At 40.4% G+C, this 17,598-nt stretch overlaps 1 protein-coding gene across 5 annotated transcripts in view; it reads left to right on the top strand.

Moving 5' to 3' along the window:
* LOC118795753 (neuroligin-1-like) overlaps window positions 1-17,598 on the top strand; it is a 159,814-nt gene that overhangs the window by 69,722 nt on the left and 72,494 nt on the right. For all 5 annotated transcript variants that reach the window (XM_036554463.1, XM_036554466.1, XM_036554464.1 and 2 more), the window contains one exon: window positions 4,678-4,830. In XM_036554463.1, coding sequence (XP_036410356.1) covers window positions 4,678-4,830 — 153 coding nt within the window. The remainder of the gene's footprint in view (window positions 1-4,677; window positions 4,831-17,598) is intronic.

Here is a 17,598-nt window from a genome sequence, read left to right as displayed (position 1 = left end):
GTGTTTCCTGAAGCCACACTCAACAAACAAACAAAAATCGAATACTTTCTGAAAGTCAATGTTAAGGTTTACTGCAAAGGATCACTAAAGGGTAGATAAAATGCTCCCTTAAATCTCTTACCCTTAGTGTTCTTTACAGTATCAGCATAACATAACTAACACATTAAACAAATTCACACACTATTAAAACTGTCCAAGATGCTCAAAGAATCCAAAATTTATAAATTGGTGTTTTTTTTAATGTTCAGCCAGAATTTTAATACCCTTGATATGTCAACACGGTAGTCAGCACACACTGAAAAAATCTATTCCATGGAGAAGGGAGAAATGTTCCCCAGACAAAGGCATTACAAAAAGGCAAATAACTTTGGCCTCAAATGTGTATGAGTTATATCTAAAATTTTTGTGCGACGGCAATGGTACTGTTGTTATTAACTTTTGTGTAACTTGACTTTATATTGAAAACAAAAGACATGGAGAGTAAAGATCCACAGCAGATCCAATATATGTTCCTGTGGGGAAAGTGCAAGCCACCTAATGCAGACTCAATTGTACAACATAAGAAAGCATCTTACATTTTTTTTTACAAAAGAGTTTTTACAGTTCCGTATAGGCTAGTGTAGTGTCTAGTTCAATAATAAAATAATAATAACCTTTATTTAGTCAGGTGAATCCCATTGAGATAGAGATCTCATTTTCAAGTGAGACCTGATGTACATAAAATAAAAATAAAAACAGTCATGGACAAATAATCTCAAAAGAATTTACAGTATGAATTAGTTAACAGATGGCAATAGAAAAATGCAATATTGTGATGAAATGACACATAAAGGAAATTTAAAACACATAAAATGCCAAATTAAAAGCACCAGCCATTTATCTATTCAATTCAATTCAATTTTATATGTGTAGCGCTTTTTACAACACAAGTTGTCACAAAGCAGCTTTACATTGTTCCCAGGCCTGAGACCCCCTGTGAGCAAGCTTAAGGCAACAGTGGCAATGAAAAACTCTCCAAAAAACAGGAAGAAACCTTGAGCAGAACCTGACTCAGAGCGGGAGCCCATCTGCTTCTGGCCAGCATTGGGCAGATAGAATTAGAGAGAGACTTAAGTTGTACAATGTACTTTAAGACATTTGAGTTTGATAGACAGCAGTAATTAACAACAGAGTATTAGTATAATCAAAGAAGTAAGAGTTGTTTGTCTGGAATTTCAAGCGCTCACCCACAACCAGGTCCCTCGTTTGTGATGGTGAATGCATTTGTCTGCCTTTTTCACATGCTCACACCAGATCATACAAAAAAAAAGATGAAGCCCCTTAAATGGAGATTAAGGAGTGCTATCATCTCCTGTGTTAGTGTGACGAACAGCTTCACATGTGGATGCTGCCATCAAGGTTCATGGAAGGAACTCAGCAGGGATCCTCACTAATCACTATCTTGTCTCTGTCATTGAACATACCACTTCCTGATACTGGCTCAAATCAAGGCTTATGGAAGGGTCTCTGTGAAATACATGGAGCGAAACCTGGAAAGCTTGATCCATGCCATTCACATTCCATTTTAAAACATTTCACATCTGTTATTTTAAGCCAAAAGAGCTGCATAGCCGAGCCCACGAGAGCAAATTAAATTTTGACAAGGAATGTTCCTTCTCGTCTGAGCGTGCTTGACGCGCCACGATCGGATGGTTCAGGTGCGGATTTAATCTTGTTTCAGTGGCGGTATCGAACTTAAAATGCGAGTTCAGAGGAAGTGGCCTCTGTCTGCACTGGATCCTCCTTTGAGTCCTCAGTTGCAATCCTGCATTTAAAAAAAGGGAGAGAATCAGTTTGATCTCCCGTGTGGGCAGGAAGATGGAGATAGTTGTAGCATCGGACTCAATGGCAGCTGCCACTCTGAGGGACCTGTCACCATCTATCACTGACAAGCTTATCTTTGAGAGGGAGGACATGATGACTATGTCTGCTGTTGATAATGATGTCCACGGCATGATGTGGTACTTTGTCAGAGAAGAGTCAGCTGGATGGTAGCTCTTAGCTCTTATGGTGACTCCTGCCCTAGCTGTAATTCTGCAGCCAGTTTGTGGATCTGGCTACCTTATGTGGAATGGAGAAAGGAAATGTCTGTTCCTTTTGCTTGCAAGATAAGGTCCCTGCATGTATGTCCATTATTTGACAGATTAGCATTTACCAAGATCCAACATTCAAGAACAAACTCCTCTTCCATTGAACTAAATGGCAATATCTTCATCAGCAACTGAATGCCTTTCACTTGGTTAATTCACGTGCAAAGGACACTAGGTAATGTGGAAAACCCTGTGCTTGATTGCAGCTGTCTTTACATGCATATGCGTGGGTTAAGTGAAAAAGAGGCATACAACTGTGAAGCTCACCTCAGCAAATTGCGAATGCTGGCCGTGAACATGTTTGCCTATATTTTAAAATAAATTATATTTGGCAGCTGAGAGCTCAGTATGGTAAACCTCTTATGTGAAAAGGGCAATGTCCAGCCATCTCACACAGCTAATGCAGGCAATTACCTCAGATTGACGCTTGTAAAGAACCTAGGAATTACAATGATGCATGTAATGCTTATCGAATGGATTCAAAACACCTAGAATTATTTAGTGGCTGTTTTCGTTTATGATGAAACCCATTCAGCGGTGCATAGCTGTGTTGACTGAGTCTCCTGCTTTGAGGGGATGCTATCCTGCCATCTCCAGTGGTTTATGAACCTGTGCGAATGCAGCTGGCCTGGTGTTATTAAATATATTTATCAAAGTGGATGAAAGATATAATACCACATCGCCGGTTCATAGCCTTCTCCAGAGGACAGGTAGACAGACAGACAGACACACTCACAAGAGACAGTCCGTCTAAATAATGCAACATTTGTCTTCGACAAGATGGTGGAGATGAAAAGCCGCGTCCCCGATGACTGTGACTCCCACACTCTGCTCCCTGTTTTGTGGTCGGGGAGTTAGAAGCCTGAGCGGGGAAAACAAGTCAAACAGAAGGATGGCACATCACTCAGATATTGGAATTGGCTCCCTCTTAAATCGTTCAGCTGAAAGCAGGCATTGGTTTTGAGACCCTTAAAACATGTCTCCAACCACCTAAAAGAAAGTACTCAAGATAATGTGTGTTCATGCTGCAGTTTCCTCTTAACACAGACTGAGAGCACCCGGGCTTACAAGTCCAAGTGTAGGAATAACCTCTACTGTCAGGTTTTTATTTTGAAGCTTTCACATCCAATTTAAATGTAAAAACTAAAAATTTGAATAAAGCTAAAATTCCAACAGAAAGAGAAATCACGGCTTTAATGTAGATGAGGTCATGTACAGTATATTTCTAAACTGAAAAGGGAATTTTAATTAGATTATGCAAGCAATAATATTGAAATTTGGTATGGGGGATGAGTGATGAATGCATAAAGAATGACCCAAACTGAATAATGAAGATACTCTGCAGTGTTTTTTAATCCTGTCTTATGCTGCTCTGTGCATTAAGTGTGCATTATACCTACTGTATAACCCAGTCTTTTTCCTTCATGATCTCATTTTTATGCTTGAAAATGAATTTGACCCCAATTGCCAACAACAAAAAGCATTACTTTTTTTAAAAATTTTAATCAGTTTTGCATTCTGTTCGATAATGGGCTTAACGCATTGTATGAAAATACTTGTTGCTAAAATGTTATGATAACAATGGTAGAAATCTACATATTCACCATCTTGAATGTGAATAACAGGCTTGTGTGTTGCGAGGATGTTTTTCCAAGGCTGGTAGTGTGGTTGAAAAGTGACTTTCAGCAGTAGGGTGAAGCGCTCAAAATTCAGATTGGCACAAACACATGCTTTCAATAGGAACAATTGCCATTAACTAATATTCACCAGTAATCGCTAATGTTATTGGAGTACCATGCAAATTACAACTGTTTGCTCTTCATGCAGTACCAGCCAAAAGTTTGGACCTACTTTTTCTTTTAGTATTTTTCACATTTTAGAATAATAGTGAAGATCTCAAAACTATGAAATAACACAAATGGAATTATGCAGTGCCCAAAAAAAGTTAAACAAGTCAAAGTAGCCAAAAAATATTTTTTAAAATTATTATTTTTTTTTTTTGAATGAAATTCATACGTAGGCATCAACTTCAACTATTTTTACTTTTCCAAGAGAAACATTTCCCACATTGAAGCATAAGCCTTATGCATGTTTCCCATCATCTTAATCCAAACTTGGGTGGGTCCAAACTTTTCAGCGGTACTTTATATTGTGAAAATGATTTTATTGCTAGATGCTCTATCCTCTTCATCTGTGACCCCCACATAATACCGTGACCCGCAGTCAGGGAGCCTTTGCCCTATGCAGACAAATTAGAAATTTTAATTTAACTTTTAAAGCCTCTCTTTCTTGCACCATTGACGGGCTGAAATCCAATAATTTAGCCCAGTGACTTATGAATCCAAATTGAATATCGAGGGATTTGCACTTACCAGGAACATGCACTAGTGTACGTGTTGCTAAGGAAACGAACGCCGAACACGCAAAGTTGCATTTCACTCAAACCAATAATGCATATGCCCGCGTGCAAGTCGCCCACAGTCCAGATTGAACCTCTGGCTGTCAGATTGAATTTCCTTTTTAATTATTTTTCCTTTCCTTTCTCCAGACATCCGGGAAAGCGGGAGTCCGAAACCGGTGATGGTGTTCATCCACGGTGGATCGTATATGGAGGGGACTGGGAATATGTTCGATGGGAGCATCTTGGCGAGCTATGGCAACGTCATCGTCATCACAGTGAACTACCGTTTGGGAGTATTAGGTAAGATTTTGGCTGCTTCCTTCCTAATGCCTTCCACCTGTTTGTGGAACCTCTGCTTCTTTGCACACTGAACACTGCAAATAAAAAACAGGCCTGCCTGGATTTCACTGTAAATGAGTTTTCACTGTTGCATCTTTTTATGAACATGCACACTTCTTGAAGCAGTGTTTTTTATTTAATAGCATCTGGTTCAAGAGCAGGACAACAGTGTATCAGAAAAGTTTACTTAGAGGCAGAGGACATTTTGGAATGTAATAAATGAGTAACATCATGGAATGGAAATGTATTATTAAAAATACTATTTCAATATCAGCAGGACTGTGAGGAATTCACATGTATTAAAATTTTCCTTATCATTATGACAGTTTGTGTGTACTGTGTGGTTAGACTTCTCAGCTCATTGAAAAATGCACCACTGCAAAAAACTGAAACACATTGAGGTATTTCCAATGTCAAATGTTTTCTGAGACTGATGTGGGCTTTATTTGGGGATAAAAATATATATATAGCATTGCATGAAGGTGATAAGGTAAGTGCCATAATTGGGAAAACAAAGGAAAGATGTCTTTTGTTCTTGCGATGGGGAAAGGTGCCAGTGATCCCAGCTTTGCTTGCCAGTTTGAGAGAGACTGTAGGGCTCACAGTGAGTGATTGGATGCGGTCGAATGTCGCGCCGCTTGTCTATCCCGAAATTAAGGAGCAATTAATCAGCCATAGAACCGTGGTCATCTGTCAGGCCTTTTATGGTGAAGGTTGTGTGTAATTGCATTATGGCAAGTAGCGCTCGGGAATCTTGATTTGTTATAGCACCTCTTCACCTTCTGCTGCGGTTGAAATGAATGAAGGGTGTTTAGCTACCACTGCAGGTTTGCTTAATGAACCTGCCAATAGTGTGAAAGGAATAGTCTTTCTCTCATCTAGATAATGATACTGTAGATATTGGATCTTTTCATTTAGCATATATCCCAGCTAGTTAATTGTTATAATCAAAACGATTTACTGAGCTCTTGCAAAGCTATTACAAGTTTTATGTATGTACATATTCTTGTGATGCATGCGTGTGTGTTTGTATCAGTGCTTTGTTTAATGGAGACAGGACATATTCATGTGTGGATTAGTACATGTTGACAAACAGAGTTTACAGTATGTGCCATGGAGAGCCGCAATGCAGCAGGTTCCCCAGCTCTCTTTGAATGAGTAATAACCAGCGGGCTTGAAGTGATAAAACTGACTCTATTAGGGCAGTGATTGGTTGAATCATGTGCTCAGTGTGCAGATAATATGCCTATTGGATTGTCCTTGACCAGGATTTTGCAGAAGAGCCCTGTGTTAATGGAATGGTAGGACAAAATGCTGTGTGTCATTGTGTGTGACTTTCTAATGTCAGATTTTATAATGATTTCTGATGAGATGTCTAGCTTTGTTGTCTGGCAAGCTCAATACACATATTGTACATGTTGTGTAAGGTGAGAAGTGTAACTGGTATAATAGAAATAATCTACATCTCATATATGCAGATTTACAAACATTGTGATAGCATTTCAATGAAAGCACTTGACAATATATAAACCAATTCAGTGAGGTTGTAGCATGCAAACAGTAAGTAGTAGGTCATAGTATGTATAATATATACGTAGTATAGGATATATGTGCATGTAAACAGCCCTCAATCTAATAAACTGGGCAGGAGCCCTTGGTAAACTCTCTCCTGTCAATGCAGTGAATGGAATTGAATTAATTAATTAAGTGCCATTGGCAGTTTTAACAAATTAGTGAAAGAAAGATGACAGCCACATTAGACCAGTGAAAAAGCTGTTGCTATGATAAACAGCAGCAGCCAAGGTATTCAGAGTTATATGCACCATTTGTAGCTATTCAGAGTTATATGCACCATTTGTAGCAACATGCATTAATGTGTAACAAAGAAGTCTTGGAACAGATGTAGACTCAGTGAATTTAATTATTCTTTAGCTATTTACTTGCAGGCAGTATTAATTGGTTTTCATGTTGTCCTTGTTTTTTTTTTTCAATATTTCATGTGCTGCGATGATTATTTTTCATGCTTGCTAATTATTTTTTGCCCCGAAATGAATACCCTTGATAGTTTATTACCCTCCCCTTACAGGCATTTTATGATGCCATGCCTGTAGTGGCTCCTTGTGGAGACTTATTTTTCACTGTAAATGTCAGGCTATACAATAGGCTCTACGCGAGAGAAGGGGAAAAGCCTGACCTATTCAGAAGCGCTGCATCATGGGAAATGTTTCATCCAAACACATGCTCATCGGTCTTCTTACAGCTATTCAAGCATGCCTCTTCCAGGATAGCTTTTCTCCCCTTTACCTATAGCGAATGTTATAGTGCTGCTTCTGTGTAAAATGTGTACAAGTGAAAAATGGTCCACTCTTGCTGTTCACGATGTCATTGTAAGATACATTTCTGTTGATTTGCTGCCCCTGAGATGTTCCTCCTTTTAGCGCTGGGGCTAGGTGGATAGGTGGTGTTGGAAGAGGCAGAAGTTGCCCATGTGTGTTCTCTCTGGGCCATTTCCCTTGCATAGCATTGCCTACACTCTCTGCCTCCATGCCTCATACCCAAAAGTGTGCGGATTGAAATCACAGATGCATAGCTGCGGTTCTGTAGTTACATGTTGTGTGCTTCAGTACATTTTACATTTACATTTATTTATTTAGCAGATGCTTTTATCCAAAGCAACTTACAAAAGTGCATACAGCAAGTATAGCGACAGTACGGGGACAGGTGGTATAATATGCAAAATTGTAAGCACAATATCTATAAATGGAATTGGTGGGTAAATAGAAGCTACTGTTTGGTTGTAAATTTCAGAGCCTCTTCAGAGATGTGCATCAGTTACAGTAAAGAACCCACTACCATCAGTGTAGAGTTCTGTGCCCTGTTCACCACATTAGGTGTCTGGATGGCTACCTGATAGCGGTACCTTGATATTTATATAATCTGACATACCTCGGAGCCTCAGACATTGGCTCAGTGCGTTGTACGCTGATCCTGTGTTTTTCCTCTGGAAACTTGAAAAAAATAATAATAATATTTCATACCTTGCACTTTATAGTCTCCCCTGCACTCATTTATGAGCCTATTTTAACCGAGATCCATTGCTGTAAATTGCCCACAAAACACGCTTAGTTAGAGGTGCAGCCGAGTCCAGGCAGATTAGGATTTATTCATGCGGCCGCTGGCCCAGAGCCTAACTCTCTGCCTCCGATTTTTGTGCACCTGTTTCAGAGCCCCGTAGACAGCAAATATGTCGCCTCTGTATTTTAAATGGCAACGGCCCGGCTAGCAGCTAAAGAGATGAATTATTAACGGGCGGAGCTGCCGCGGTTGAATGTCGTCCCGGAGGAATCGGGCAGAGCTAGGCGGGGCCAGCCTGTTCGGATGCCGGTCCGCCGGGGGAGGGTCTGGTTAAGCAGGGGGCGCGAGCTCTGTGCAAAAGGTCGACGCCGGCGATGATGTAGCGGGGACTCGTTCCCCCCCGCGTACGCTGCCTTGTTCTGGGAGTCGGCTTCATTAGAAATTCCTCTGGAAAAGCGCGCGGGGGCCCCCCACGAGCGGGATCATCCTATTAAATCCTATTGACGGACGGCTGGCGGGAATTGTATTACTGTGTTTATGTCTTCCTCCTTTCACAGAGGGTAAGAGGTCAGGAGCGCTAGCTTGCAAATGTTGCTGCAGCTCGGTTTAATTTGATCTGTCTGTGTACTGGAAAGCGCTCCGGCTTGTGCACTGTTTTGACTGTAGGCATTTGGATGATTGGTGCTGTAATGAAGACATCTGGTGTTGTCCCTTTCTGAACTAGTCTTACACTCTATATCCAGAAGTCCGTCTGTGCTTCAGTTTTCCTCAACAACAATGCTGTGCGTATTCTCGTGTGTCTTATCTGTATTCTCATCTGTTTTCTCTGATAAAATCAATGTGATGCAGGGGATCAAAACCAAATTCTGTGCAACTCTGTGCAATGTTATGAACAATTTTTTTTCCAGGTGGTTGTCTCTCTTGGTCTCTGGGAGTATCTTCGATGCAGGTGTATGTTTCATCTTACATAATGGCTGTCCCCTGTTGTGAAGCTATTTTAAGCTTCAGTAGTAGTTTCTCTGATGTTTTCAAGATGGACAGGAGGCGTAGCAGGTTGATTTGCATTTTAAAAATGAAAACCCCAGCATATTGCTTCCTGCTGATTCTAATTAGGGAAATAATCAGTAATGGCAACAAGTAATCATCGGTATTAATTGCTGTGATTATTATTAATGCATCCCTTCTCAAATAAAACCTGGAGAGATGCTGTGATGCATAGTTAACATTGGTCTCTCAATCTCTCTCTCGCAAATCCCTACTTTCTCCAACCCTGTTTTTTTAGCCCCTCGCGCTGGAAACCTTTCATAATATAGATTTGCAAACATAATATAATAGAAGTACCGACCTCCCCCATAAGATCTCTGATCTCGTAATCACCTTAACCTCCCCAGACTCCTACGGAAACTATAACATCAGTTTGCAAAACAACACATGACACAAAAGCACACACACAGGTAGAAAAAAATGTAATGTAGCAGTAGAAGGCAGGAGAAAAAGGGGACTGAATAGGTTAAGTTTTTCCTTCCTTTTGTCTTTTCCTTTCATCCTTACATCCCTCTTGAAAACAAACAAAAAAACAAAGCAGAATGGGGATGTACTGCAGAGGGCAGAGATCTGTCTTAATCTATTTCAATATTGAGCTGGGTCAATAAAGAGTTCCAAGCTTCATAAAATTCAGACAGGTGTCGGGTGGTTGTCGCTGTGATTTCTTCCACTTGGATGTAATGCATCATAAATTGACACCGGTGGTTGATGGAGGAGCCGGATTTGCTACTCCATTTTTGTAGGATGCCGGTTTTTTTTGTGCTGTGACAGTAGGTGTAAGAAGCGGCTTATTTCACAGAGGTGGGACACTGAGACTGTCCAGGTCACCGAAGAAGCAGAAGGAGAGTGTTGGTAGGATGTGGAGGCGCAAGACTTGTGACAAGAATGTGATGAGGTTCCACAGAATGTCTCAACAGCGGACAACACCATAGAGGGAGTGGACGTGTGAGTCAGTGTTGTATGTTGCACAGGGCAGTCCTCCCTCCAGCTGAGTAGAACTCTGTGAAATGTCACCACTCTCCCAGCTCCTCTGCCTCCAGACGGGGGCTTGAACAGAGCGCAGTCTGTGCGCCCACCCATGCTGCCAGAGCTCCAGGCCATTAGGCGATAGTGTCTTCCCCAGGCAAGGCAGGCTCAGACAGCCCACACATCAGCCAGGCTGTGTGCGTCACAGACTAACACAGAGCACGCTTATAATGCTGGCTGTTCTTTACCTGTACCTCCTTTGCCAACTTGATGTTGTTCCTATTGCTTCTGGCGTCTGTATTTAATGCAAAAGGCCAGATTAGCTTAGCTAAGCTGTTCTGGATAAGTGTGTTTCCTTATTAAATAAATAAATACTTTCTGACTGCCCGTATTATGAATATATCTCATGGCTGTCTCGATCCAGCCATTGGATTTTTTTTTCTACACATGCGACTTGGCTCAGGTCCGTGGCCAGTCAATAAATAATGGTGCACAGCCAGCAGCGGGGGGGTCAGGAATGGTGGGCTGGCCACAGAAAAGGGGAAAGAGAGCACTGAAACACTGGCTTCAGATGAGCAGAGATTCAATGTGGAAACCCCCCCCCCCCCGTTAGCACGGGTTTGTAATGAGTCCCCCGAGGGCAAGGGGGACAGAGATCTGAAAGTGGAGAGGGCCTTTAATGTCACGTCCAGAGGCTGACAGTTTCATCTGTTTACTAACACGCTCCCTTTGTAGTCAGCTGTCACGGGCCGCTCGCAGTACGTAGCCTTCAGGGTTGCGGTGGCCATTGTGAATAAGCATGTCTGCCTCTTCCACCCTGTCATGAGTAATTGTGCGCTGTTTGTACTTGTATGACGCCTTTATAGCCTCTGCCGTAGCCAGGCGCTTTAAACAGCCCTGATGTATTCACTGGGCCCCTGCGCTCTGCATTATGAATGAAGCCTGATTTCGATGGGAGGAAACGGCGTGGCAGTCTTCCATTGAACAGTTGGGGCCGTAATGATGAGACTCGACAAGATGGAGTAGATGGTTGAGATAAGGATACGGGCTGTTATGAAAGTTTAAATAGAAGGTGTCAGTCACCGCGCAGATGGATCGAGCAGTGGTGATAGCGTCTTCAAACAAGAAGCCATGACCGGGGAGAGGAGACGTTTAGCATTTTTTTTCCTGGCGGCTCCAACAAATGCACGCCGCTCGCAGGCAAATTTATAGCGCATTCGCTGAAAGGCGTGCTGAACTGTGTGACCCAGACAGCCGGAAAGAGAGAAACAACGCACCTCTCCAGCTGAACCCCCTCACAGGTGGCTGCGACTGTTCTGTGGTCTGCGCTGCATAGAAGTGGATTCTTTGGTTTTTCCATTATAAAGCGTGGTTAACATGAAAAGGAGGGCTTTTAATAGCAGGGAACCGTGTGAATGAGGAATGAATGGGATGGAATGAGGATTAGAAATTCAATTTACCATGGTGGAATCACAGCTTTGTTTGGGGGGGTTTCTGTTTACTACCGAGATTTCCAGCTGAAGCCAATGCCTACGTTTTTCCCTCATGAATTATTTCCGGAGATATATTCTTGTATCAATTCAAATAACAATTGGGCCCTGGAGATTCACAGCGCTGAGGATTTAAGAGATGTCTTCCAACCAGCAGGTGACTGACGCCTGGAAGAACAACCCGTCCAACTTTCCATCTGAAGAAAGGCTTCAATTAAATCATGAAAATCTTATAAAGAAGGTGAGAAGCCAGTGGATCCCTGGTGGATGAAACTCCCTGTTGAGGACACTCAGCTGCTTCTCATTGTCATTGTTATCTTTGGCAGAATCTATCCCAACCTATCATTTATTTGCAGTTCATCTCTCCACTATAAAAGCATAGAAATACACCAGTCACTGAAACACTGAAAGGGAATGAGAACACAAGGCTTTTTTTCTATTATTCATTTTATTCTTTTCTAATATTGTGCCGTTGTTACATCATGCAATTAAGGTTATAAAAATTTAACATGAAAATTCATCTTAATTAGCACCTTACCAAAAAAATGCTATATACGGCTTGTAGATGCTTGGATTTCCAGTGTAGCTCCGTATCATTTGACTTGGTCTGTGCTGGCTTCTTATTGGTGACCAGCCCATCCATTACCATTAGAAATACAGAGCCAGTCCCCTACTTCCTGTGCAATCTCCATATGTAAATTACTGTGCACAGACTGATATTCCTTAGGTTCATTCACACACACACACACACACACACCTCTTTTGGCTTGATAACCATCGTAACAAGCTGTTCTTTGTGCTCTTGTGTGTTTGTCCACATACACATGTATTGAGTGAGTGACTTTTTTTCCTTTGTGTACAAAAAAAGAGCTCTCTTTTAAACTGGCTGTGAGTTTCACTGACAGAGTTCTATGCAAACAAGAGTTTATTTTAAACAATGTAGGCAATAAGGATACACTGACATCATACTTGTTTTTTACTCTAATTGGCAATGACTAAAAATACAGGAATTTGGGTTCTTGTTAGGGTCAGATCAGTGAGCAGTCTTAGTCAATCACTACTCATTTGGCTAACCATGTTGCTAGTTTGGGTGGATATTGGTATAGAATCATGAAAGTGCTACGTGTTCAGTTGCCCACCGCGTAACTGCTGCCATCATGTTAATCTTTACTAGGTTAATAATTCGTAGTGTTTTCACCACCTGCTTCTGGTGGGACTCAACTGCATTTACCCTCTAACTTATAATGACTATGTTAACTTGATGATTTTAAGATCAGAAAGAGGAACCATTTTTAGTTTCTGTAGGAACAAGTCCTGAGAGAGTACCTGGGAATCAGCACACTCTCATAAACAGGCTGTTGGTTTGGATTTGATTTGTATAATTGAGATTATATCATCTTATTTAGTATATTATCAGTATTATGTTGTTTCCATAATTGTGTATTACAAGACCACCCTCCACACTTGCACTTTGTGATTTGAGGTGAAATTGTTTTTTATACTTTGCATTTTGCTTTGCATGTATATGCACAAAACCGATGCCCTCTAAGCAGCCAAGGACAAATATGTTTGCCAAAGAAGCAATAATAATTATTGTAATTATTTTATAGCTTCGACCTCTGAAAGGCCATAATGAGAAATTGTTAGATTGAAACCATTCTGTTTTTTTCCCCCCCTACAATGAGTCAGATAGAAGGCTGCCTGTACACTAAGAATACTATCATGCATATTCATCATTTGTGTCCCATATGCATATTAATTGCACCCACGCCGTATTGCTCATTAAGTTGCCTCAGCGTAGCATGAGTAAGGCCTTCAGTGTGAAGCACACTCGTTACACAAGGAGATTTCAATTTCAGATTTTGTTTGTTGGACAGATTTGCAGTTTTGTTCGGTGGGTGAAACAAGGGTAGGTGATCAACATAGCATCAACACATACCGCACTTGATTACGTACAGTACTATTCAGTTACAACAATGTCTGATGAAAACAGACATCACATTAAGTGTGTGTTGTTCACCATACCAAATCAAGATATCCTTACTTTAGATGATTAATGTCAAGTATGTTGTATCTCCATACAGCTGACCTTATTACAGGGATGTTTAGTCATTAATCACCACCGGCAGTGTGAGGCACACGGGATAGTGTTAGTAATGGATCGCATTTATGCCATACTGTTCATGCATCTCAAAGCACCTTACAGTGAGGGGAGGGTGACTCACCTCTACCGCCACCAAAGTGTGGTTCCCGTATGGGTAATGAATCTTATCTGGAAAGAGGAGTCAGTAAGTATTTGTGTTTAATAGTTTATCAATCAAATTATTATTGAACAAACAAACAAATGTACAAGCTCAGGTCAACATTACGGACAAAACACAAGGGAGCTGCCTTGGTCCACTTTTTATTCTCACTATATATGCTGCCACTTGGTGACATCATTAGAGAGCACAATGTATGTTTCCATAGTAATGCGGATGACACGCAACTGTACATCTCTGATGAACCAAATGATGCTGCAGCTATAAACTCTATTACTACCTGTCTTTTGGCAATAAATAAATGGATGGGCAATAATTTCTTAAAGTTAAATGAGGACAAAACTGAAATCCTACTAGTCAGACCTAAAAAAAATTGCTGAGAGAAATGCTGTTTAATAATCTGGGGAAATTAACTCCTTGGATTAAATCTGAGGTTACAGGTCCTGGTGTTATTTTAGATTCAGATCTAAGCTTCAAGCCCGACATTGACAAGGTGATGAAAACATCATTTTTCCACCTTAGAAACATAGCTAAAGTACGTCCATTTATAAATCAAAAAGATGCTGAAAAACTGATTCATGCTTTTATTTCAAGCCAACTCGATTACTGTAATGCACTTCTTACTGGCCTTACAATTTAACATTGAGAATTCCCCCCATGTATTGCAGAATACCTTTCCAGTAGTTTTGCGTACTGGCAGAGGACCAGAAATAATGGATGAGACTACCAGTGTCAATTTTGCACTCATGACACAATGGAGACTGGTTTTAAATTTATATTCGTGACTCGGGGACATATAACCTGTGTGATCTGGTTGCAGATCAGTTTAGTATTATAATTATAATGTATTTATAATTATTAGTATTATAGTTTTTTTGTATAATTTTCTCAGTTATCTTCCCACATCTAATCATTTCCTCTGCATTCAACTGATTTTCCCCAAACTCTTTTTGTACCCTGAGAGCTCACATCAGATAAGTCCCTGAGGGCATCATAAAAGACAGTTACGGAATTGCCCCCTGCTGTGTCAGAAAGCTTCTTTTCAATTGGAGAAATATTAAAATCAATTCTTAATGCAGTCATTTTCAGAATGAAATCCTTTATTTTCAATTTTTGAAAAAAAAAAAGGTTTGATTAGATATACAATGCTTTTGTGTCACCTGCTCAGATAACATTAGGAAGGACTCAGGAAGTAAATGTCAAGGCCTAAATATTCCTGTTGAATGTCAGATTTTAAAACCAGGAGTTTAGGTACCTGGTAAGAAATTGGAGTTAAAGCAGAAGTTACTTTGGACTTTCCCTCAAGACATCAAACCACTGTCCAGGGTTTTAGTGTATTGTAGTACTACCACAGCTGTCTGTGATTGACTTCAGTTTGGATTGTGAGGTTTCAGTATGTGACCTGATCGAGGGGTCGTTTCTGTTACACCCGTCTGTGAATCCTAGCTGGGAGCTCGGCTGAGAGCTCAGCTGAGACCGTTTGATATTTGGCAGGTCTGTTCCTCCCCTTGAACCAAGCAGCTGCAGCACATCTTCAATCAGGGCCTCCGCTTACTCCATATGAAAGAGCTCAATCAACGATTCAGATCTCTCAGTACTTTGTGAGTAAAATAAATGGCGGTAATTTGAGCAGGATATCTCGGAAGGATATTCATCTTTAGGAGGGAAATCCGACCCAGTTATGAAACGGGGAGGGTGTTCCAGCACTTGAGGTCCTGCCTAAGGGTGTCAAATGAGAGGGTGAAATTAGCCCTGAACATTGTATTGAAATACACAAATGTGGATTACAAATGGGCCCAAATAGGTGACTGTTCAAAGGGAAATGAAGCTGGGTGCTTAAGACTAACCAGAGGCGTTGCCTCAGATTTCACAAGAGGAGAGAAGGCACCAAATGAATGAATAACGTTGATGCAAACATCCTGGTTTAATGGGAAAAAAATAAAAAAATAAATCATCTTTGTCATATAAAATGATGTTATGCTGCAACTCAACTCATCTAATGGCTCTTTTGCTGCTGTGAGTAAAAGTGGAATCAGTGGCCAGCCCTGCCTTGTGCCTCTCTATGCTGTGTTTTTTGTTCTGTATCTGTTAATAAGGACTGCTGTCAGAGTTTTATTACAAAGGCCTTTAATTCACTTTATAAAGTTGTCTCCCATGCCAGATTTGTCCGAGAGGTAGAGACGATTTAACATAATCATCTAAAGAAAGCATTACCTTATCCATGGCCGGTCTCTGATACACTGTACTTCAATAATATTTGAGAGTCTTCTGATATTATTGTAAGAATTATGGCCCTTAATAAAGCCTGTTTGATCCTCCCTAATTATTAGTGGCAATAATTTTTTTGGTAAGAGCTATTGCATTGCTTAAGTTCACATTAAGCAATGCAATAGGCCTGTAGGAGGTGCAGTCCTCTGGAGATTTTCCTCTCTCGAGTAAAGAAATAGTAAGTAATGAAATATTAGCTTTTCTTAATGATAATGGGAGTAGACCATTTTCAAATGAGTAGATAAACATACGAAGCAGCGGTTCTACAAACTAACTCTGGAATTCTGGGTAAGAAAGAATCCGACAGGCCCTGGTGCCTTTCTGGACTGCCGCGGTCTGGTGGTCTTGAGTATTTCTTTGAAAACCAAGCCATTGAGGTGGTTTTTTTAATACTATGATATATTTGAGATGAAGATTAGAAGGAAAATGTCTTAATTCAGGGCATATTCAACCTGTTTTGATAATAAACAAGTTTGTGTAAAAGGTCCTGAAAGTTTCATTCATTTTAGTTTCAGAAGAGTGCTTACTATTTCCATCAACAAGAAGAGAAGATATAGGTTGAGAGTCTGCCCTTTTTAATAGAATAGGATAAATATTAATTTAGTTGTCATGACATTTGTTTAACCTTTGTTTAGCAAATCTACAATTTTCCCTGCATGTTGTGTTAATAAAGAGTTTAAAGTGGAACAGAGAGCAGTTATTTCTTTTAACAGAGCTGAGTTTGGGTTTTTGCACCTCCTACCGGCAGTGCATGGCGTAATCAATACCCTTGTGAATGGTTTGCAGAGAGATTATCTGCAGAGAGAGCTTTAATAGAAAACAAACACTCCACTCAGTGATGAAATAAGAGATAAATATGTTGACTTTTAGTGCAGCACCTCCATTAAGCTTAAGGTCTAAATATACTGCTGTGTGATCAGATATAACTCTGCTCCCTATCGTGCTAGATTATCAACGACTGCGGTGAACTCCTTGCGGTAAAAATAATCATCAGTGCTAGTGTGGCATTTGTTAAGGACAAAGAAAGTGTATTCTATCCAAGGGGTGCAGTACTCTCCGTACATCTACATAACTCAGCTGTTTACGTAAGGATGCCAGCTTCCCCAAGAGAAACTTATCCACCAGGAGATTCAGTTGACACCCCCCCACAATGCCCAAGAGCTGAAGATAATTCTGAGAAAAGTAACTGGTAATAATCATTCATAATAACAATTTCTTCTCCGTGAAGGGTAACCTTGATAATATAACCTTTATATTTTATACAGTTTAACATTTTAAACAGTAAATCAGATTTCACCAAATTAGCTGCATGTTTGCTATATACACTAGTATAGCTATCACCCCACTCATGGATGGATAGGAGACTAGGAGACAAAGAATACCTTCCTACCACCCTTTTGCAGTTTTAAATGATACATATTCAGCCAAGTGAGCCTCTTGTAAGAGAGTATAATTTTCTACAGAATTAATTTCATATTTATTTCTTGAGATTTCTTTCAGAAATCATGTATTTTTTCTTCTGATGGTCATATGCATACCCCCAATGTTCCATGCACATAGTTTTAGTTTGGTACTAACCATGTTGTTTTAAGAATGAGTGGCATAGGCATGTGCTTACATGGTTA

Source organism: Megalops cyprinoides, chromosome 20, assembly GCF_013368585.1.
Source record: "Megalops cyprinoides isolate fMegCyp1 chromosome 20, fMegCyp1.pri, whole genome shotgun sequence".
Lineage (NCBI taxonomy): Eukaryota > Metazoa > Chordata > Actinopteri > Elopiformes > Megalopidae > Megalops > Megalops cyprinoides.
This window is presented reverse-complemented; position numbering and strand designations above follow the sequence as displayed.